The sequence below is a fragment of the Sander lucioperca genome, chromosome 5, assembly GCF_008315115.2.
Source record: "Sander lucioperca isolate FBNREF2018 chromosome 5, SLUC_FBN_1.2, whole genome shotgun sequence".
NCBI classification, from domain to species: domain Eukaryota; kingdom Metazoa; phylum Chordata; class Actinopteri; order Perciformes; family Percidae; genus Sander; species Sander lucioperca.
The window spans coordinates 3108238-3133683 of record NC_050177.1 but is presented as its reverse complement, the minus strand read 5'-3'; the positions used below and the strand labels follow the sequence as shown (position 1 = coordinate 3133683).

General features: G+C 40.4%; 1 protein-coding gene across 4 annotated transcripts in view; it reads right to left on the bottom strand.

Annotated features, from left to right (window-relative positions):
- grik4 (glutamate receptor, ionotropic, kainate 4) overlaps window positions 1-25446 on the bottom strand; it is a 315022-nt gene that overhangs the window by 24354 nt on the left and 265222 nt on the right. For all 4 annotated transcript variants that reach the window (XM_031297041.2, XM_031297042.2, XM_036001715.1 and 1 more), the window contains 3 exons: window positions 22399-22551; window positions 21011-21115; window positions 4262-4369 (listed from right to left, as the gene is read on the bottom strand). In XM_031297041.2, the coding sequence (XP_031152901.1) occupies window positions 4262-4369; window positions 21011-21115; window positions 22399-22551 (366 nt within the window). The remainder of the gene's footprint in view (window positions 1-4261; window positions 4370-21010; window positions 21116-22398; window positions 22552-25446) is intronic.

Below are 25446 nucleotides of genomic sequence, written 5' to 3'. Positions count from 1 at the left end.
TATATTAAAAACACAAACCTCCGTTGCTTCTCTCCTACGCTGTAAACATTGCCTTACAATCTCATACAATATACAGAATAACGATAGTACTGATACTTTACTAACATTAGCTTGCATATGTTTGGGAACCTGATAGCTGATGTTAGCAATGAAATGGTACCAAAATAACGTAAAACTATTATTACACTGGAAGGAGCACTCACGGACAAAGTCGTACTTCTTGGAATAATATGGCCACCGTAGGAGTTAAAATGGGCTCGGAATGGGAGGGGCTAGAAAGTAATATTCAGTTGGTTGTCATATACAATTTCATTAGATGGGAGAAATTTCATTAGATGGGAGAAATTCTTAAACAATATAGCTTTAAAAACCAGCAGTTACACAATCACAAATCACCTGAGATCAGAATTTACTAAAAGAAATATAGAAATAAAACAGATTACTCTTTCTACTGCTTGGCAAGCTACTGTATATCAGAATAGAAAGACACCACAATACCACACATGATTTAGGACAACACAACCAAGATAATTTTATCCTGAGGAAGCATGGGCTTTTTCTATTACATCAGTGTGGCTACAAAAACATTATTTCACTAAGACCTAAACAGTGCCTGTTACAAACTCAACCACTGATTACAAATATGTGGTTTGTGGCCTTGCAGTAAAATAATAATCAATTCTGTGACTGCCACTGTGACTGCCTTAGAGCAGTTTGTGAAATTGAAGTGAGAAGATGACGGCCATGTGTTGGTGTAATGAAACTGCCCTGTAAAGGCCAGGTGAACATGCCAAGAGTGCACACAAACACACAAATACACACACTGCACATACACACACAAATGCTTGGAAGAAAGCATCCATAAATACCGTAAGTGCTAGTGCAATCACACACAAACACACACAGTCTCACAGGCCAGTGCTACAGGTAAGGAATTCTTATGGAGGCTTTCAGCTGCGGCTCGTCTGCCGCCCGCAAGCGAGATAACAGCGACACGGCAATCACACCATGATGAATGAGCTGTGATAGGCACTGAAAATTGCTCCTTGGTGGCTTCCGAAGTTTGGTCCGGGGACTCTATATCTCCAAAGTGAAATCAAAGCTCGGTACTCGGCCAATTCTTTCTTTCACACCCTCTTTCTGTTGTGAAAATATTGTCTTATTTGTACTCCCCCTCAACACACACACACACACACACACACACACACACACACACACACACACACACACACACACACACATACACACACACCTCTATCCTCCCCTCGCGCCCTTTCCTTTCCCTCCTGCCTGAAATGAACCGTTCCATCTGAATCTCAATGAGACCAGTGAGTTGTTCAGTGGCAAAATATGGCAATATGTCGTTCCCTCATTCTCACGGCTCCGCAGCAGATAAGCCAACCACTCAAAATAACACATTGGGCCAATTGTCTCTGCTTACAAGCTACTTTGTGTCTTATCGTCTGATTCATCAGCGAAGAGGAGGAGCTGGGCGAGTGACAGGTTTGTGTGTGCGACCGTCTGTGTGTTTGTGTGTATCAAGGGATAAGGAAAAGCCATTTGTCAAATGCAGCTGATTAAAAATATGAATGGTTTTATGTAGTTCCAACATGAATCCATTTATCACCTATGATGTGATATCAAAGCTACTGTAAAACAGAGAAGTTGAACTTATGAACAGTATTATATTCTTCTCACAAGTTTTGAAAATTCCTGACACATCTGCTCTACTAATTAAAACAGGTAGCTAATTAATTACTGAGCAATTAATCACTGTTAAGAATTGGACCAGTCAAGAATATATTAACTATACAACTGTGATGCGGCACGCTGTGACTGGCTTTGCAAAATATGACATGAATGGCACTATGAAAGCTGTTGCTTTCCTTGAAGACTCGTTAGAGGTTACAGGTCATTGAGTTCAGTCAGTTTTTCATCTGACAAGTTTACCATTCCTTCTTTGCAACAGGCCAGGACTGGCCATCAGGAGCACCGGGGGAATTCCCTGTGGCCTAGCCAGCTGATTGGCCCGGAGTGTCAGACCAGTGTTAACTGTTAGAGACCCCTGGGACAGCCGGCGATTTCGGCCGATATTACTGTCTTTAGGAGGCTGTAGCAGGCTCTAAAATGAAGCTATTGTCATAATCATAGAAAATTATAAATTATATGAGTCTCCCTATTTATGCTAAACACATGCAGTTTGGGTAAAAATATGCAGTTTTTAATGCAGTATAAATGTGTTCTTTTTGCCTACTCTAAAATGGTGTATTTGAATATTTCTGCATACTGGGGTCCCAAAACAGTCTTGGAATTGCATGAATTGGGTATGACTGGAAAGCTAGGACTATTGTGGATTCAATGATCCCATTTGCATTTATGTGTGATGTTAGTCCCCATAGTAGCTATTTCATTGTAGCTGAACCATTTTTTTTTAAATTGACCTCACTGTATAAACTGATCAGTTGTGACCTCAAGGATAATCACAGCCTCATGGAACTTTACAATCACAACCTTGAGACCTAGGGCATTCAGAGGTATGTATGGCTTTCCTATGTATATTGACAATAAGTGGGTTTCTGAGCAGTTTCCAGAACATAAGTGCTCACCATCGAATTGCAAAAAAATGCAATTCTTCAAATATAATGTATGAAATCTCCAAATGTCAAATGTTTTTGATACCAAAACACAGCATGGATTTTCAAAGGTATTCCTCAAGGTCTTGGTGTCCTAATGTGGTATTTACGAAGGATTTCTAACAATCTGTATCAATTCTTAATGGGTCAAAAATTGTTATATTTTGCACCAAATCTCTGTAACAAATGGTATCAACCCACAAATTGAAACAACTCATGAGACATAATTGAGACATGAGAATGGCCATCATAAAAGTAAACAGAACAAAAGTTACAGTATACGTGGGCTGTGTGTGACTGCTGTTAAATTCCGGGCCTAAATTATTCTTCTTCAACATTTTCATCAAGAAGGAGTCACAGTGAACAGCTTATGACTCACCACTGATCATGTTAATATGTTAATGAATAAAATATATCTGGAGGCATGTAGAGGCTATAAGGGTCCATATGCTTTAAACAAAGTGCAGTCAGGTTATCAACCAGCATCTGAATCCTCCTCCCCCGCACCTTTCTGGTGTTCGAGGGCTGCATATATTTTTTTTCTGAACATGACATCCGACAAGCACGGCCACATTATGCAGCAATCAGTGAGAAAATATGCCATATTTGAACTTCTTTCTTAAGCTCTCTGATTCTTTGCACAACTACTTCCAACTTTTTTGGTATGAAGAACTGAGTGATAACGTCATAAATGCCTTTGTCTGAAAGGGTCCACTGTTATCCCCATGTTGTATTTACAATTCAATACGTTGAGACTACAAAAACATGCACAAAGAACAGAATTCTTGGAGAGAGATTGGGAAGGCAGTGGGAGGCAGCCAGGAGGAGACTGTGACAGTAGGCTTTTTGCCCCACTTTTAAGTGTGGCCTTTGGAGCAGCTCTAAACATTTTCACTTTAAGACGTGCTTGGGCAAAACATTGTACAAACTAGTTTTGATTGAAGCATATTGAACCTTTATAGCCCTTTTTATTAATGAGATGTTTAAGGTGCCCTACGTGTTTAGTGTCATCTAATTTGTCCTTCAATAAAGCCATTAAATTATTCATGTCATTATGCTTACTCATTTGAATTTTGTTGGCCACTTGTTAAATAACGACAGGCAGAGCAGGAGCAGCAACTGTGTTTCCTTTTAAGAAAATCTTGTTTAAATAATTCACTTTTTTTAATTGTGTTTAAAAGTCAACTGTTTGTTTGTATTAGTATAAGATTTTAAGGATTCATAGATCACTGATCATTAACATGGCAGGTGATTAAGGAAATTGCTTAAAAACTGCATCCCTTGTAACAGGTAGCAGAGTGATGGCAGTAAGAACTAGCACTCACAGGATCTATATTTACAACAGAGGCTGAGAATGTCTGACATGTGGAATTATTAGCTCCTGCTGATGCACTGTGATGTAGCCACATCTGAAGTACTCAGGGCAAAACAATCGCTCAGCAGCAGTTCCTCTGATCCCAAGAGGAACTGAGTTTGGATCTGAAAATTCAAAATGGGTTTTTGATATGGTAATTGTCTGTCAACCACAGAATGTCAGCCACATGTAGATCAGCCGAGGAGTTAAGCTAATACAATGACACGGTCTACTGTTGATGTGTGCGTATCAGCGTGCATACAGTGGTACTTACTAATATTGTCGTGATGGTAAGAGTACTGTTGAAGAGGGTGTCCGTCACATTAATTGATCGAAGCTTTCTCTCCATGGACAGTCCATCTTCAGAGTGCCACAGGCCAATCTGTAAAGAGAGCACACAAACACACGCACGCACACACACACACACACACACACACACACACACACACACACACACACACACACACACACACACACACACACACACACACACACATCATCAGCATCAGCTGGAAAAGGCTGATAGAAACAATATGGAACTTAATTGCCTCCCTCTTTTCGAAAGGACAATCAGTATGACCTGCACAAAAGACAGCGTAAGACAGAGAGAAAGCAGTGGACAGATCACCATGTTATGAGACAAGGAGATAGTGAGAGTTAGTGAGAAAGACAATATGTGTGTGTGTGGCTCCTTGAGTAGCAAACACAGGGCATGTGTTCAATCAGAGGCAACAGAATGCATTCATTAAACCAATTACCGGCAAATCCTGTGGCGCAGAGCCACATTCTCATTTCCATTACAGCTCGAGTGGGGATTCACACCTCCACCTCACATGGTGTCTTTCTTCCCATCCCCATTCAATCTGTCTCTGCCATCTCCTGTTTCTTCATTTATTATACTCGACCCAAGTTTTTCAATCCCCAACACCATGATGACTCTGCAGACACGAGCATTTCGAAAAATCTACTTTGCATCTTGCTACTTTCAGGTACATATTCCTCTCACTCACCTCCACTTTACCATAATGCCATAGAAAGAGAAAGAACCTTGGTGATTTGTATGCTCTGACCTTGTATAATTTAGACGGCTCCTCTAATGGTTGGGAAAATTCTGCAACCCTGAAGCTCATTAAAATCCGTGCAAGTACTGGATACAATACAGTGAAAAATGCAACGATGTTCAGTAAAACTTGTTAGTTGTGACATGACAACAGAGCTTTGACCTTTTTTTTGCCGGCGATTATAATGTAAGAGCTACTGTATGTGACTCTGGTGACAACACAGGCAGAACTATCAGCAAAACAATTTTACTTTCCTTATGATGGTGGCCTCACAAGCTATAATTTCATTTATGCAGCTGCCACACAAACACACAATTTCAATGTCAATAACAAACAAACAAAGTTGCTTTATGTGTTGGCATAGAAGATAACCTCGAGATAAAGCATGATCAAGAAAATATGCAAAATGTTTCTTTTGATTAGTTTGTGTAACTTTTCTCCTGTTTAGATTTAACATATGAGGAGTATTTTAAGAACTTGAGGTCATCCTGCCCATTGTGTTCCTGCTAATATTACAGCGTGTCTCACTGATATGGAAACGAGTTCGAAAAAAAGGCAGCGATTTCAGCCTTTCATGAAATATGCTAACCTATAAACAACCTGTGAGGCTCAGTGAGAAATTATGACAATTCAAAACACTCTTTTGTTGTCATTTACGTGCAAACTCTGTAATCTACCTCATTATGTAAGCATTGCCACCCCTGTCTAGAAGACTGTAGAGAAATAATATCCATTATCATAATAATCAACCTCCCTCCATTATGAATATTATATAGGAGGAATAAATGAGAAAATATGGCATCTAATTTAGCCTTGATACATTGTTGGTGTGATTTAAACCGTGTCACTTGAATGAGTTCTCTGATTACATGATAGAAAGGGTTTTTTTTGTAGGTATTTAAGGCCTTTAATTCCACAGGACAGATGAAGTTGAAAGGGGAGAGAGAAGCGGAATGACATGCAGCAAAGGGCCGCAGGTCGGAGTCGAACCCACGGCCGCTGTGTCGAGGAGTAAACCTCTATATATGTGCGCTTGCTCTACCAACTGAGCTAACCCAGCCACATTAGAAAAGGGTTTTAGCAGTATTAATAATGGTTAGAGATGGGAGAGGACAGACTGTTAGAGGATCAGTGATTGAAGTCTGATATGAAAAAAAAAACACAGTAAACAAAGCTCTCCAATCTTAGTCTTAGTTAGTTTCAAGGCTAAATTGACAAAATTCTCAAGAGATTAGAACCCATTCATGTTGATCAGTGCCTACATTTGGAAGCCGTTTAACAACTCTCCTTGATGAATTATGATGCGAGATATAAAAAAAGGAAGAGACAGCTCCCGGAATCAAAGATTTCCTTTGAGAGTATATGATCAAAAGGATCTTGCCTCCCATTTCCTCTGGTCTACTTGTTGGGAGAAACAGCACCTTGCTCACAAATAGACTATAGCTACCCAAACCCCCTGAACAACACACTCCACACTCTGCTGATGACGGCCTCAAGTAACAGAGAGGGAGAAAATGTGAAAATACTGTGGCACGACCAAAAAGGTACCTGGGAAATATGGTGTTCAGCAATCAGCGTACACAATCAGTTGTCAGTGCCTGTGGAGGTGCTGGGAGGTGGGAGTCTGTGGCTTGGCTGGGCTCAGCAGGTGTCACCAGAGGTCTGAGCATGGGGGGGACTGAGAGAGTAATGGGAGGGGGTGGCACTGTGACTCCTACCCAGGAAAAGGATGTGGAGAGAGCGAGGGAGAAGGGAGATGAGGGGGCTGTGAGCAGGAAGAGAGAAGAAGCATGTGCTGGCGGGGGAGGAACTGGCCCTTTGGTGGCCTTGCCGTCAACTCTTTCTAAGCTGGGAGGGGGAGAAAATAGAGCTGTTCTGTCTGTGAGTCACCCCGACTAACAGGAAGGAAGATGTATATATCAGCTAATGTAAGCAGGAAAGCACGCTCGGGAGCAAACACACCGTGACATTTATCAAATAGACTGAAAACCTTTAATGCTGTAATTATTCTTTGTAAGACTTTATGCAATGAATTATACTTGCAATTATTGATTTGAGCAATAAAAATGGGAGGCTACTCATTATAAAACACAAAAAGGATGAAAAGATGACAACAGAGTGTCTAAAAGTTGGAGAGACACCAAGACTAATTAAATTGATGAAATATTAATCCGACCGCAACATGGTTGCCATTAATTTAATGGTCAGAAAAGAAACATCAATGATCTTACATGTCAGTTCCCTTGGAGCACAGAATGCAAACTCTTAAGTGTCAAACCTAATTACTATATATTATATTACTCAAGAATCTAATAGAAGCTTGTATCATGGAGAGAGGAAGCTGCATATTGCCAAATACCAGACTGTATTGGTACACAACATAAATAGCTGTAACTTGATGTTTCTCATTTGCAGTACCATTAATTTGGTATTCACACTGCAATTACAATACAATTACAATACAACAATAAACTATGTGCAGTACAACCACTGAATCTAGGAAACAAATACAAAGTTCAGACTGTTGATGAGTACTGTGCTCTGTTTGTTTTACTGAGGTGAAGGCAGGAGGACGAATAAGGTATAATAAGAGAGAGGGGAATAGGAAAGGAGCAAAAGGAATGACTGAGAGAAAGAGAAATATGCAGGGGAATGTCAAACACTTACTGAGTAGGTGCGGTGAGGCTGGCGAACGGAAAAAAAAAATCAATAAGAAAGTGTGAGGAGCAGCCAGCTAGGGAGCCAGAACATCAGGCGGAGAGAACAAGAGAAAGAGACAGCAACTGAGAGACAGAAAAGACAGAGAGAGAGAGAGAGAGAGAGAGAGAGAGAGAGAGAGTTTATGCAAGTGCAAAATAAAGAGAAAGAGAAAGAGAGCGTGGAAAAAGAGAGAGACAGACGGGGAAAGTGACAACAAGTGCAACGACGCACCCTGTGAGGGATTACCCAGGGTTCATTCTGCAACCTGGAATTACAGCACAAGGAAAAGATTAGGGAGGCTGCTCATTGAAGCGTCAAGATTGGCTGATTTTCCTGTCAGAAAAATGCCGTATCCAATAGGGTGTGGCGGAACGGCACTGTGACAGACGCATCCATCATATATGAGAGAAGCATAGCTACCATTATCAAGCATAATGTCATACAGCCCACTTACACCAAGGCTAAAGCATTCAGGTGTCAAGGTGGTGCAAATGAGTCTGAGTCGAGACAGAAATGTGTGTGTGTGTGTGCGCGTGTGTGTGTTTGTTTGTTGTGTGTTTTCCTCTCTGTATGCTTGTATGTGTGCATGTCTGTTTGTGGCCGTGTGAATTGCAGAAGCAAAATGATGAAGCAAAAAAAAGGCCTCTGGGGATGGACTTTTATTGCTCTTATAGCAACGTTATGCCAACTCAGCTTAAGGAAAATATGCTGAAGTAGATGCAGTTTTTACCCATCAGCGGACATTACCACCGGTTGAATCAGCAGCTGGCGCCCGGTTAAAACCAAACAGAGGGTAGTTATATTTAGACAGCACCCACTCTGCCTCACAATGATCACATTGTACAAATGACGAGCAAAGACATTGTATTAGTGTGTGTTTGTGTGTGACTGTTATGAATGTTTTCTCTATGGAGAAGTGAGTGGGAAAAATGGACTCTCTTTTTACTGAAGCTTTCTCTGGTATGACTCATCATCAGTAGGAATGAGACTAATCAGGGTGGCGTCGTAGGCAAACTTCAGGGGCTAGACAGACAGGTGGTGGTGTAGGTGGTTGGCACTGCCATATAGTAAAGAGAGGATTGGGGAAAGCACACAGTCGTGACTCTAGTGCTGATTGAAGAAAAATGAGCTACAGACTTGTGGTTTCTTGCTATTACTTACTGGTGGTCAAGAAGTCTCTCATCCCTGGCAGTGGAAGAAAGCAAGCGTGGAAAAGTTGACCCGGTTACACTTTTAAAAACTGTTGTTCCATAAAAGTCTAAACTGTGCTGTGTTTGTTACTTCTGAACACACACGCAGACGCAGACACACAGACGCACACGCACGCACACACACACACACACACACACACACACACACACACACACACACACACACACAAATAAATCATGTTATTTGCGATCTAGTAATTAGCACACATTATTTGGCATTATGGTGAATAATGGCACAGCTTGTTCAATCCCTGTAATAAGACTCAAACTCTGGGTTGAGGAGAAGGTCTTCAGCTGTCAGAGCAGATCTTCAAAGCAGCGCTGCATGTTCTAGAGTAGAAAGCAACAATGGAAGCCCTCGCAGTCACAGTCCCTGCTCAGCCTGTGCACTACTGACTGTACAGACTGTCCAAATGTCTTCATCTCTAGCGACTATGTTAGTGGAGACATTCTCTAAACACTGGGGACAGAGCAAGAGCTTTAGGGGTGTGTTCCAATTCCAACACGCTCATCTCCTCCGGCCAATCCTTATCCTTTTGGGGGGGGGGGGGGGGGGTAAGTTGTCTATCCGACTCGAGATTTCAAGAGGATAAATGGTGTTGTATGCTGTACAGATTGTAAAACCCCTTGAGGTGAATTTATGATTTGTGACTTGACAACTCTATTCCAGCTCTCCACTCATCTGAAAGTGTAGTATGAAGATAAGTGATATGAATTGCTACAACATTAGGGGTTATGGCTGTCTGACATGATGATGTGACAACATCTACAGCAGGTAAAATAATTACTGTGTGGATAGTGTAGTGGTGTCCATCTCTATACAGTCATTTGTTTAGCTGCTCTAGATGTTGTCATATCATCATGTCAGACAGCCAGAATTGCATTCATGATCAGATCATATGTGGGGAGGCTGTGAGTGGGCTCAGCTAGAAGAATTACTTTTTGCTTGACCATTGCATTGTATATGCTAAGTTTTGCTTTATTCTCTTTTATATCTTTTTAATTTGTCTATAGACATGTTGTTTTTTTGTTACTATTACTCCCATGCATACATTTGAGCCAAGCTAACGTAAAAGACTGTACAGTGTGCTACGGTAGATCAAATGTAAGTGTTTTGTTGACACTTAAGTTCTAAAATAATAATAAAACGATAACAATTAATGTGATATAAAATGGGAATCTTTTAAAGAATCTAACAAGATGGCTGGTAGAACAAAGTGTGAGTATGAACCTGTCTTTACCCAGAAGAAAGAACAAATAAAACAATACCTTTAAGGTTTCACTGCATTTATGGTTGTTCTGTAGCTTCATTATATCGAGAGTCTTGGTGGGGTTTCAAGGGTGCACTGTGCAGACTGATAAAAACAGAAACACAGACGCAAACTTGCAGGCACCGAGGCACTCACGCACATACACATAAATTTGCATGTACATATCATATAACCACGCACGCACCCATGCGTACGCAACCACGTGCGTGCACACACACACACACACACACACACACAACCCATAGTCTCACCCAGCCTTGAAATCCGTTAAGACTGGGGGATCTTGCAAAACAGCTCATCCATTCTGCTTTTGATCTATTCCCCATCTCCAGCCTGCAAAGCGCAAACTGAGAAAAACAAAAGAGGAAAGGGGACTGCTGTACGTCTCTGAGAGACCAAACAAAGAGAACTAGAGACACACAAAGGATGCCGGTGTGTGTAGACTAGTGATGTGAGTCGCTGCTTCGACAAACTCAATATGCATTTCAATATGTTGACGGAGATTCAGCCCAGGGAAGATAACTTTGAGAAGATTGCTGATGATTCAGTAGGATTGCATTAATTTCTTATTTCTTATGCAAAGTTATTGGTTACAATTCAATATGCCTTGCTTTGACTGGTGCCACAAAATGCCTCCAATATGTGTAACACATGTTTTGTATACACTCAGGAGAAGGTAGTTTAAACCTTGTCTTCAACTAGCTTAAGATTTCCTCCAAGGTTTTGAGAGAATCTTGGTCAAGATGCAAGAAAAAAAGTCCCGAGAGGTATTAAGGGGGGATTTGCCAAAAGATCTATGTCTTATATGTATGTCTTGTAAGCAACGCTGCCCAGCTCCCCCTAGTCCACCAAATTTAAATCAACAGCCGTTTCGTGCAGCTGACACAGTCTGTTACATCCCCGCTGGAAATGACTGTGTCAGTGTGTGTGAGTCTCAGAGAAAAAAAACACCAAGTCAGTTAATATTAACATAGTATATGCATGCCCATGTTGGTCTTACACAAGGTCTTACTGTATATTCAGTATCAAACCCATTCATCGTAGGCCAGACATAATTTTACTTCAAAAGAAATGCATTTAATTAAATGTATCACTTGTGATTGGTATTCATCTGAATTCAAGTAAATTAAATGAAAGTGTATAGAGAAGAATTCTAATAAAAGTGACTTGAGTCTTTTGCTAGCAGACAAGACGTTTCTTCTCAAAATGCATAGCTTCTCTGACCTCCAGATCTGTCTGCAGCACTAAGGACATTTAACTCATAACAGAGACAGCTTTGTGTGCAATAAACCGGAGGAGACAAAGCTGTTCATAAACTGATCCAGTGCTTTGCAACTGAGCATTACTGACATTAGCAAGAGGGCATGTTGCTGTAACTAAACTTTATATAACAGTTTCCTGCATCAAAACACTTTTTAAAAAACAAGGTTTACATGGTTCCCATGTTGCGTGGTCAAAGCCAGAACCAGAGACGGTAGGGACAACATCTATGTCCCAACAGGTGACGGTACGTCAGCGCGGACAGCAGTGTGTCCGAGCTGCTGACAGATAGAAACATGTCGGGAATTAATGTTTAGGCTTGCTACATGTACATATCATTGCATTTTATCAGCCTTGGAAAGTAACTATGCTGTACTTAAATACAACTGTACTTTTAATTGAGTATTTTCATTTTCTCCTACTTGCCTATTGTACATTTTACTTCTCTATTTTTATAGCTTTAGTTACTTTGCATATTCATATTAATTATGCATAATATTATGAATACTCTATGATGTATTAAAGTGGATAAAGAGGAGACTTTATTGAGCCGGTAGTGAAATTCACAAGCTAGCTGCCAAATCAAACTTCCGCTGTTATTTAGGTGAAAGTAACTAAAAAGTAATGCAAAAGTAGTGTAAAGCAATACAATTCAGAGACAGTAATATTGTAATATAAATAATAACTCTCAAATGACAGTAACTAGTAATCTATAATGTATAAGTGCATTTTGGAAGTAACTTGCCCAACACTGGCGCTGAACATAGAGCATCACTAACACCAGAGAGATTAAAGCAACTTAAAAGAAGGAGCTACCCTAGGGAGGACTGAACATAAAAAAAATGAAGCGAGAATGCAAACGGTTGCTTGAGGAAGTGATAGAAAAGATGATACTGAATTCACACTTTTAATTTGGGCTTCCAGGCATTTGATTCCAAAGTCTAAATTCCCTGCTGGAAAAGCACAAAGCATTCAGTCTCCACAATGAAGTGAGCAGAAATGGGGGAAAAAGAAGATGGCACATAAACAAGGTGAAAGAGAAACCGTGTTTAATGGATGATCCTCAGAAGTAAATGTGGTCTGACATTCTGCAGTTCCAGTGGCTGGAAACATGAACTACACATGCTAGTGCACATAAAAACTCAAACACACATTATCTACGGCAGTATAATACTAACAACAAAATGAAACTGGAACGCTCAGTCCTGATGAGCTTTTGAATATTGTTAGCGGGATATGGATAACAAAAGATAAAACTCAGCATAAAATAAAACACTACATTAAGAACCAGGGAAGAGAAGAAGTCGTTTTCCAGCAGGCTCTAATGTCCCTTGATCTGATCCTCAAAGATGCTGTGCAACTTTTCAGGGATAATTTTATTTAACTGTGAAATAATACAGCTGCATTTCATACTGGCAAATAAACACAGAATTTATACCCCAACAATTTCTTTTCCCCTGCTGGCAAATAGCAGTTTTCCATTCTACTCTTTGTCTGCAACTGACCCTTTGTCATGGGTACGTCCTTTGTTGACTAATATCAGGGGCATTTTCCTCACAGATTCTAAATTTCACTGGCGTTTTATGAATGAATGAATGAATATGACAATTTTGCCATGAGCCCCTATTAAAGTAAATCCTGACCTTGATAAAGAGACACATTTAAAATGATTAATGGGAAAACTCAATTTGCACAATTGATGTGAAACACCAGAACACCTTGTTTTAGGAGGCCATCTGGAGCACCTTTACATCTGATTAAAACTGCCACCTCTTACGATGTAAAACTTGCTGTAATTATTTGCATTTGTTTGCAATTACACAGCTGTAACACAGAAAACTACTTACTCTCCCTCTAATACCGTCTCTCTCTCCCACACGCGCGCGCGCGCGCGCGCGCGCACACACACACACACACACACACACAGTCAAAGATTGAAATATGTTCAAACTGCACAGCTGGTGGAGATCAGAGGCTGCCTCAGTCTCGACTTACTCTAACCTTAGCGGCAGTAGCTCAAGCACCAGCTCTTGCGTATTAGACCTGGTTAAGATGTACTCATCTCTGCTGGAGCCTGAGGCAGAGAAAGAGATCCAAGCCATGTCGTGGTGTGCTGAGCTGAGCTACACAGGGTTCCTATGATAATGTCCTTCAAGGAAAGGAAAAGGGTGGAGGCAATCTTGAATCTGTCAACCTGCTGTGCACCAACCCACACCTCTCATCCCCTTCCATTTTCCCCTTTTTGTTCCGCCCCTCTACTTCGCTGTACCTGTCCCTTCCCTCCCTTTTTCCCTCACATTGCAGCAGCGGAGAGAAATTGAATTGAGTGCATCTGCATCCGCAGCAGAGGGGGCAGCTAGAGTAATAGTGTTCCCAGAGACAGGGTGGTAGTAAAGAAAAAGGGAGGGGAAGGAAAAAGCAGATTGTTGTAATAAACGTAGGAGCAGCGCTGACAGGAAATAAATAAATCCAATCTAAAAGAGAAAGAACGAGCACATTCACCCTTTAACTAGAGGGAGTCTTGTGTAAATAACACAGCTCAAATAATCTTTTGCAAATTGAAGTGGTGCCCATGCAGTGCATGTGTGTGTGTGTGTGTGTGTGTGTGTGTGTGTGTGTGTGTGTGTGTATATGTCTAAGATATTCCAGGCACTCAGCGTTCCCTCAGATATGGGAAAGCAGATGAGTATAATAAGGGTCCCCTTTTACTACACCACCTCTGTTCTTCGGCTCCACCTCTGAAGACCTTGACACAAGGACACCTGGGGACTAAAGTTTATTAAAAAATGATAATTCAGAAAATTGGAAAGGGTGTACTAGGGCATCTCTTCACAAAGATTCACCATGGGGACATACAAATGCACACAAATAAGAACATGGGACTAAAATGTGGGAGGAAGACGCCATTAAAAAATTAACATCCAAGGTTAAAGAAAGTGTACTGCAACCAAAGCTCCTGTTTATTTACATCAGATGAACAAATGGTTTGGGCTGTGGCGGCCGAATAAATGGAATAGGGAAATGAGACAAAATAATCTAAATTTATTTGATTGCTGTGTCAAACATGGCTATAACATTCTCTACCTGAGCCAGAAACCTAATCAGTTCTTTGTATTTAAGTAATTCGTTCTTAGTAATGCTGCAGCAAATATTATCTACCCTGATAAAAAGGAATGAGTTGGGACACTTTCTTTCTATTTTAATAAATCTGCCAGGGGTTGTTTAGGCAGCTTGCACATTCACCCAGGGAGGGATTTCTATTACTTCAGTGGAAGTAATAGGGAAAAAAAACATGATTTCAAGTAATGTTGATTGCATCACAGTTTTCAGATCAGGGAAGCAGAGTTTGAAGATTGCATAAAACAAAGTGAGAGAAAATGTGCACCTTCAGGAACAACTACGGTGCTGTAAGTCCCAGTCACTGGGGATTCTTTCATGCTTCTTTGACCTTTGTTTTACAGCTATGGCAGTTCGACAAAGCCAAATCTATTCTAGTGCAAAGCATTTTTCAAAGCACCTGTAGACTCATTATTGAGAACAATTTGCTTTGAGTCATGCTGGAGTCGGCCTTTTCCACTTCTGGCCAGCGTGTCCTGCTGTAACCTACTTATAACCTGCTCCCTGCTCTGTAGCCGTAAAAATCCTCTCTTTTTAAGTTGTTTCTCTTTCTTCTCTTTTTCAGTTGGTTTCTATACCAAAACTGTGATTAAGTGCCTCCATTATAAAACTTAATTAGTGATTCCCTTCTCACCAGGAGTTGGCCAAGAGTGTTTGCAGCCCCCTGCAATGCACAGAGACTCACGTGTGTGTGTGCATGCAAACACACACACACAAATATACATAAACAGAGAAGCATGCTGATGCAGCTTACATAGCACCCTCTCTTCTGCACTCTCACACACTGTCAAATAACAGAGCCAAGCGCTGTAACAGGCAACAGCTTGCCTACCCCAAACTGCAATAATTACTAATTTTACAGCTTCCTCCATTAACAGGCGTTCTGCTGTCAATGAGATCCATGCAGAAAATGAGGGCCAGTCCACTGAGGCCAGAGGCTGGACTGCTCTGTCAGTATGGTTTGTGCTATTGTGCGGTTGGCTGCCAGGCTGCAATGATTGTTTTGGAAAAGACTTGTGCTTCTGTTAAACATGCATAGATGTTGGTGGCCTTATTGTGTGTGATTGTGTGAAGAGCCAAGAGGCAGGCAGTGGGGGCTGGCACCAACCCCATCAATGCACACACATAAGCGCTGACACACACACACAAACTAAAAGTGTAAACATAAAAGCATACATGCAGATGACCACACACAGGCACACGGCGGCATATACACACTGTGAACTTATGTCAGATTGATCAGTCAGCGGTCCTACAGCTGCCACAGCCAAGTATCACAATAAAGTGACTCTCATACTTCTGATCCCCCCAAAACAGAAAATGTGTAATCCATTCTAGCAACAAGAGTGTGAGTTAAGAAAACTGCTCCGTCTTTTGATGTTCCTGAAGAGGAGAATGCAGTCTGCGCGTTCAGAGGAACAGGTTGAGTTATATTATCCATCTGTATATATCTGGAATAATACTGTTTTTAGAGCATACCCCTGGTGTTCACACCATCTGGAGAATATACACTCAGAAACACGTTCACATTCGCACACACAAGCCAAGATAGTTTTTCGTATTAGTCTCCTTTATCTAGCTCATTACACTGGTTAGTGAATAGCCATAGCAAACGGATATGGAGGATTACAGCCTATTACTAACCTTTAATATGATTAGTCATTCCAACACGTAATAGAAGTGAAGGTCAATGTTGCTGCCTTAAGTATAAGATGTGGTGACAGCTAAACCAGTGCAGTAAGAAAAGAAAAAAGCCCCAGCTGATATTTGAAATGCAGAAATATTATTATATATAATAATATAGTTGTATAGCTTTGTCCTTGCTTCTTTTCTTTCGATCCTATTTTTCTCTTGCACACTCTTTCTGTCTCATTTATTTTCTGCGTGTCATCCTCTTCCCTCATTTCTCTTTTTTCCTCTCTCTCTGTGTCCACCTGCATCTCTTGCCTCCACTGTAGGTTGTTGGTTACAGGTACCAGTAGAGCCTCGGCCAGAGCACGGACAATGCAATGCCAACTTCTTACCCCATCATCATTGGCCTACCTGGCTGCCAGCACAGGAGCAGCTGCAAAATTTACGTTGCCTGCCAAAACTGAACAAATAAAAGATTTTTGCGTAATGTAGCCACATCATATTCTGGAAATAAGTTAGGCTAACTGGCTGAACTGTCATCTGAAATGGTTGTTTTCAAGGTTATAGCAATTACTGGATTTGTTTCAGATTATTTTATAGCATATTTTATATCATTGTGATGAATTTTGCATCGGACCACACTTGGTCAATATGCACTTTTCAATAATTCAGTAATGAATATTTCAAAGAAAAGAAATAAAAAGAACAGTATCTAGTTTTCTGATTTAAGGTTCTGAATGCAGAGCATTAATAATTGAGCAGCCCCAACATTTTTTACACTACATCAATCCTAAAGTTGTCTAGAACCTGTGTGATATGTTTTTTTTTTTGTTTGTTTTTTTAATGAAGTCCTTGCTGCAGTGTCCTAAACTAGCAGGCAGAGAACCAGTGCAGACTCACTGTTTCTCACAATTACAGATGTGGAGGTTTGTTGTATAAATACATTATGAATTACTTTTTCAAATCGTTAGCATTCAAGCACAACCAATGATTTCATACTCTGGTCACAGCTAATAGTTGCATTAAAGATGCAAAGGCAAAGCACATCCAATGACATTATGACTCATTATTCATTAGGTTATAAAGTAATGCAGAAAACAACCCGTGATGGTGACTAAATAGACAGACAGGCAGACAAATAGACAGATCGACAGATAGACCCTGTCTACACTTTTAAAATGCGTCTTGGGCGATCGGATCACAAGTGGACGGTGCTAAATACAAGTGTAAACAGCCACAAAGATGTATAGTGTTCCGATCACTCAAACCAGTTGCCGAGGTGACCACATTTTGTAGTGTAAATACTAGTCTGGCTAGTCCACACAGCATTCCGGGATGGGAAACGTGCTCTGGTTTATTGGCATTTCTTTAAACCAATCACAATCGTCTTGGGCGGCGCTAAGAACCAGACAGAGCAATGGTGCGTCTGCAAAATAGCCTCGGGAAGGAACTTGTTTGGGTGGAATGTGTACTTTTAAAGGTTGTTTTAGTCGTGCAACAGACCACTCAGATTGGACAGATAGTCTAGCTAGCTGTCTGGATTTACCCTGCAGAGATCTGAGGAGCAGTTAACCATAGTCCTCAGAAATCGACCGGCCGATGTGAAATCCGGCGCAATTTCCGGCGGCAATGGAGCAATCCCGGAAGTGGAACGTCGTGGATATTGACTATGTAAATGCTAAAGCATCCTGGCGTGTCACTGACAAGGACATAACAGGAAAGTCGGACGCCCATCGTTTTGCCCTATGGAAAGGGAGGTGTTGGATTCTGCTGACAAGAGATGCTCTATAGGCAAAGGTTTAAATGGCGATGTGTCTCGGCTGTCCACTTGTGTCGGAATACCAAAATGCATTTTCAAATCAGGTGTAAACAGGGCCATAGATACAGGTAGACATATCGCTAGATAGATAAAACGGAGAAAGGCCGAGCAGACAGCAGGAAACTGATCTAATGTGTGAAAATGCCTGCTAGAGAAATTCAATTTGTGACAGTGATTGGCTGTAAAGTGTTGAACCCCCAAGGAGCTGATGGTCACACATGTGAGCCGATCTATAGCGCAACCACAGGGCTCTGGATGAGAGGATGGTGGGTGCTACCGACTAAGGAAAGAAAGTGGAAGTTGGGGTAGAGAAATGGAGGTTGGCGGCTGTGTACAACATGCCTCATTGCTCTCTATCGCCAGAAAATGTTGGATGGAAGAAAATGGAAGGTGTTCTTTTCTCTTTTTTTCTATGTGCATTTACTGGCTAGTGTGGGAGTTGTAGACTTGATGCTACTACTCTGTTTAAACCAATCAAAACAATTTAAATAACTTGTCATTTGTTGATTTGCAAATATTCTGTTTAAACTCTGTGTGTGTGTGGGCAGTGAGCCACCTTCCTTATCTCTGCCAAGGCCCCGGCACCTCTAGTGTCTGCCTGGCTGAAGCAGCCCCAACCCAACAGCACGCGGGAGGTGTTAGTCAACAAAACAAACAACACCCTCATCCTGGCCCCTGTCTAACACCTTGCCTCTCACCATTAACATAACTGGCAGGGCTGCTTTATACTACTTCTGGTTGAAATCATCACATTAGGACTGCTAGCATTATCCTTCTGCTTGACTGGCCCAGTGCCAGTATAAAGAGGGGACATGGGGAGATGCAGACAAGGTTAATAAAGGCAGACGGGCTGCTGTCTGACTCTTTTACGTGTTGTTTAGGTAAGATTTTTCTCACACTCAGGCAGGAAGCAATCCCCTATTTCATGGATATCATCCCAACTGAAAGGTCCAAATTAAACTCAGTTATTCCTCTCTGTGCTGTCAAACATTCTGTCTTGCCTGTATCTCATAATAGTATAACAACAACTACTTAAAATACTGTTACTCACAGACAATATCAAGTACTGTTATGCAGTGTGACTGAATGCTGTGTTGGCATGAAAACAACAACGTGCTATTTCTTTAAATAGGGCTGGGAGAAGAACTCAAAAATACATTATTACTTAATATAATTCATCCATACACATTTCCTCCTTCTTTACTTTATTTTGTGCATTTTTCCCATCACTTGGTTCACCAATATAGTCTCATTTATCCCCCATTTCTATAGTACAGTTATCTATCGGAACACATCCGTGCACAAAATGGAAGCTTAAGATGTTTTGTGACTCACAAAAGATGTTATCTTGATAAATATTGTGAAACCTAGGGTTACCCAGTTATTACTTCTGCTATTGTGTGCTGATGTTTACCTTTGACCCTTTCTTTTCCCCTTCCATAAAACCTATATTTTGTTTTTACCTGGGAGATCAACCATAGATTTTTACTGCTGGTGACAGCTCAGCCCCACTGGAGCATTTGGAGATACTGTTGATGGATGGGAGAGTATTGGGCAATCACTTTTCCCACAGAGATTTTCCCCAGCCAGTCTTCGATTTGAAGTAATGTTCTTGTCTCCAACTACCTCGCTAAACTCCTGGTCACTGGTTCCAAAAGTGGGGTCAGGGAAATGTCAGTTCTCCGCCAGAGGGTTCTCAGTTCTCTAATCATTATTAAAACATCGGTACAATAAGAGAATGTCTGGGAGTGTTATTGTGATGATGGGTTGTACATCTATCATTACCAACAAACAAAAAAATCTCAGACAGATATTAGAGATCTGAGATATTTTTGATTTGTGGATCCTTGACATGAAACATTGGAAACACCTGCTATAATATCACAACTGCCTGAGCAATTGATCCAGTCCATAGCACAAGAGCACCAGTAATTCTGCCATCCATTCATTAACAGGATAGTACTCAAAGGTGCTCACAGCCTCTCGTCACTTACATTTCATTACTGACTACTTTCAGTCCTTGTAATCCTGGTAAATGTGTTCAATTTAGAAGAAATTGTTAAGTATCTGTTCCCTGGTGTGAAACTGAGGCAAAGAGATGTCAGGGGCGACCAGTTTCAGGGATTGTGCAGGGTGGTTCTGGGCATAGACTGCAAAGCCCTGTGGTGCATGTAGAGTATTTTCACTAAACGAAAGAGCACAACAAGACCGCTTGTGTAGGAAGCTTAAAATCTCAGCTTCCACAGAGGCAATACTGGAGTCACTGGTATTGATCAACACCACACACAAATCCCTGCTGATATATTATAGCCATTTTGTAAGACAAAACTAAAATATTACTAATTGTTCTTGTATTCCATTAAGAATCACAACCTCAAATATGTATCTAACATTTATCCAAAGTCAGACAGACCAGTAATAGCAGAAGCAGCAAAGCCAACACCTACTGACTTCTGTTTTAACCTTCATTATTTTTCCATAGAAATATGCATCTTTCCACCTTCAAACAGGCATTCCAATAAATTAATTTTGTCCTCCTTGACACTTCTGATAGCAGGGTTATGGGGACCAAAAGATGTCAGTTGAGCAAGTGTTATCACGGCTCCCTGCTGTACGATCCAGCTTGAGTTAACTCACTGCTATAAAGACGACTGGAACATTTGCCAGAAGTAGTACCCTACTGAGATCAGGACTGTGCTGAAGAGCTTTGTGTTCAGCAATAGCAGGCATATATTATGGCCAGTGTCTATCTAGGGAGAAAATGGAGGAATCGGTGTAAGTCACATCTGAAATACTACACTATTTATATGTAAATTCTTTTGAACCAATATCACACATATGTACTTTATGCTATAGCAAGGTTGCGCTAATGCTATCTGAATCCATAGCATGTGATTATGTTGATAACAGATAACACCACCGTCAGATTTGTAAGACTGGGAGTTACTTTACCTGCCTTAGGCCATCCTTGCTGTTCTGCATGATCCTCAGGGCATAGTTTGACCGCTGACCTTTGCTGTTGAATTCAATGTGGCCTGTTAGACCATCCAATTCTACCTATCCAACACAGAGACAGCAACACGTTAAAACACTTCTAAAAGAAAAAAAAATGCTTTCCTCTCAGCAGCACATACTATGGATATGACGGGGGGCTACATTAGCACTACTGGCTCAGTATCAGCCTTTTGAAATATGTCAAATTTAGAATAATAATATGAAGACGAGGCTGTGATATCTTCAATTTATGGAACAATAGACGAGCCATTAGTCACGTCTTCTTTCTCTGAGAGAGAAAGACAAACAGTCTGATATCAAACACATGCCGCATTTAAGTATTTCGATAGCCCAATCACTTACAGCCATTTCTCCCTAATAGGATCACACATTTTATTCACTGACAGCTCATCTTTATCTATTGTCTCTCAGACAATGTAGAGACGAGATAAACTGACCTAGTGGATAGGGAGCATATCTATAAAGAAGATGAAAGCACAGACTTCACATTATTATCTGCTGTCAGTGAAATTATCTAGGCTCTAAAATAACAAATTAATATGCAACATAAGTGAAGCAATCATTAAGATCTCAACAAGCTTGGCTATCTGACATTATCTAATTAATGCCATTTCCTAAGTAAGGAACAGAAGTACAAAAACACACAAAAAACAGGAAAGATCTTGAAAAAGTAGATTGACATTTCGGGAAATATAATCTTTTGCTGAGAGTTGAATGTAAAGATTGTTTCTGTCATTTATGTGCAGTAAGTATAAAGCAACTGGTTAGCTTAGCTTAGCGTAAAAAAAAAAAAAAAGCAGGAACAGATACAGGTAACAAAATCTACCTACCAGCATCTCTAAAGCTCACTAATTAAAACATTAAGTGTAGAAATTACTTTTGTGATTGATTTGTGGTTTTAATGGGGGTTATGTGCCAGTTGCCTGGCAACGTCACGATAACAAAACCAAAAGGTCACTGTGCCTGTGTGTTTTTGCTTATTTAGTTTCTGACTTATTCTGTTACCGCTTTACTTTCTACATGTTAATTGAATATTTTAGATCCTAGTTATCACTGACAGCAGATAATAACATGAGAGATAATAAGATATAATAATGAGTGAGCATTCGAGGTGCTGGTCGGTCGATTTTGTAGACTGAGCCATGCTAGCTGTTTCCCCCGTTTTCCAGTCTTAATATTTACTGTACAGACAAGAGAGTCGAGTCGATGTTATCACCGAACTCAAGAAAGCAAATAACCACATTTCCCAAAATGTCAAACTTTTCCTTTAAGTAGTGGACAGTCCTGTCGTCTATTTTCATGATGTCCAGCAGAGGCAATCTTACCATCCTCAGGTAATTCATGAGGCTGGTGCCATGCTCCCAGATCTTGGAGGACTTGCAGGAGAGCTGAGTGGCGCCAACATTCTGGCTACGGTTCAACTCCTGGACCGCCGCCACCACCGCGTAAACCGCATCAAAGAGCAGAGCTGAGGAGAGCTGCAGAGGGAGAGGGAGGGAAGAAGGTGAGTACATTATGCATTCACAAACACACACACACACACACACACACACACACACACACACATTAAAAGCAGAAAAAACTCAAGGCACACAAACTGCAAATGTAACATGTAAGTGGTTAACGGTCAGTGAGGGGTTAACCCATCCCTGAAGTGGCAGTGAGATTATTGCATTAGATCATTAGAAAGACTGATCTGCTGACAGCGTTGAAAACCATCTCTCTCTCTCTCTCTCTCTCTCTCTATGCGAGACGCTGTCCTTCCTACTCTTATCCCCAATGAAGCTGGCACACCCTGACCATTCCAATTACCGCCTGCTTCTCTCAGCGAGGGCCAGAAAACAGTGGGAGAGGCAGCTTTTCTCTCATCACCCCTGTACAAACAGTCTCCTCGTCACTACCACTACATTCTGCTATGTACATTTGATTAAAATGCATGATGCCCTGCATTAGAAGCTAGGGGATTGTCTGAGATTCAAGGCGGTACATTTGTGTAATGGAAATAGAGATGAAACGTCCCTGATGTTTGGTGGATATTGATACAGGGAGGGATTGTGATGCATAAGAGAACTACAATAGGCCATTCAACTGCAAACATGTGATGTATTACCTTGAATTGGCTAAAGTAATTGTTGGATTGCACATTAAGAGCAATATGGTGTACACAAACAGCCTGTGAAGACATTACAAACACGAGGTGATGCATTGTAGGTTTGATATATGAGAATAATGTCTTGGTGGTTGCAGCAATAAAAAGTAAATGGCAAAGTGTAACACTGTTACTAATTATATAACACTCATAGCTAACAATATCTGCGACTTGAAGCGAATAGTAGCGTGGCATTAACTCATCTTAGTTTCACTATTATTCTCTGTAGCATAGAGTAAGCGCTCCAGAAAGTAAGTACTACATTACTCGTAGAATAGGTCTGGATCTTTTGTAAATTTTGTTAGTGGCTTAGAATAAATTCAGGATTTAATAGGAAAAGATGTGCTTGTATGGGCCAAGTTGTTGACATCAGTGTTTGTTGCTTGAGACCCATAGTCTCAGCCGATGATATGCAGAATCACAATGACTTGCAAAATTGCACTGAATAGAGCCTGATAACAAAAACACATAACAAAGGTTTGCATGCTTCAGAAGCCATTGTACATTAGCAAATGACAACTCCAGACTAAAAGGGACAAGACTGAGTTAGGTCTCACAATCTAACTCTGTAAATGTTCGGGGACGTTTTGTGGCCGTAAAGTCTATCTCACAGAAGTATTTATTTTTTTACAGTTTTTTCATTAACATATGGTCAGTGATCTGGAAGTCTTCACTCAGCATATAGCAGCTCCTCTGTTACAGACCTGTTTTACAGAAAATAATATAATATCTTTCAGCCTTTGGTTTTGTTTGATGTTCTCTAACACAAATACAGTCACATCTTGTGTACCTACTGACAAGTTAGTCTTATGAACATAAGGATGACTATCTGTGCGTCTGTGCGATTACTTTCCTTGATGCTAATTTGAGAGCATAAATATCTTCACACAATTGCAAGATATTAAAAGGCAGCATAATAACTTTTATGATCAGTTAGCATGGTGCATGATGCGCCTTTATCTCTGAATGCATTAAATGTCTCAGCTCTACACATGTAGAGGTTACTTGTATGCATTTGTTCTATGTATGAGCCCCACAGTTACATTTCCTCCAGACCTAATTACTTTTAATGAAAAGACAGCATATTATCTATGTGCATGTCTAAATGAGTTAATCACTTTCCTGCTCTGCCTTCATCAGCCTTTATTCTCTCTAGTTATTAGCTAATTAGTCACAAGTCCTAATTGCCGTAGGCTCAGAAGTATCCGGGTGACCTGCTGTGTGCAAAACACATTTTTTTATGCTATGTTCAAACTATTCTTAACCGGTTTTACCGCCCAGCTTGTGTTAAGCAGAAGGGGGTGATGGGTGTGTATTTGCTTTTTTTTTTTTTTCTTTTAACTTCAAACACAGAGAGCGAGGGAATCATTCATTCGTTAATTAATTAAATATTTAATTTATTTCTGGTTCCTAATGAAGCCCTTAAGATTTTTTTTTGCACCCATATGTGTTGTTCTTGTTGTATTTGTTATCAGTTCTTTCTAATTATTCACATCATGTTTTTTTTCACAAGGACATTGTTATTTTAATTATTTTAAAGATGTTGAGCTCAAATATATAAATGTAACTTCATGTTTATGGGCATAATATATACATATATTACCTATTCACTAATCATTAGTTTCCTCTATTGGCATCAATATAATATTGTTCTTTTTAGTCATAAAGATAGGTACAATTATAGTGTAAGCTTGGTTAGTTTTAAAACTAATAAAATGATGGAAAACAACACTTTAATATTGATGGTTTAATATTAATTAATTTATAATGGTATGTGTTAGGAGAAAATTAATTCCACTATTGACATGTAAGGAATAATACAGAAAGATTTACTAGACTCTGAGAGCAGGAATTCAATCTAATAGCTGGTGAAGTTCTTCTTGTTACTCTCAGAAGCTGCTTTTATGAGTGACACTTCTGGACAAATGAGCGAAAGAGCTTAGCCTTGAGACGGATTATTGGGGAGTGAGATAATACTCAAAAATGTTGGTCTCGTAAACAAGAGCTCATTTACGAATAGGTGGCACTCATCACGTCTATGCAGGTCATTTACAACACTTTATTTGCTGATGTAGAAAACTCAGATAAGCCTATCTCATAAAATAAGGATGAGAGGGTTATGCTGAGAATACAAAATGTTCAAGCATGTATGTGTGTGTGTGCCAGTTTTTCTGTTTAGTATGGTTGGCTCAAATGTAAAAACAACAACTGTTGAGCCAGCATG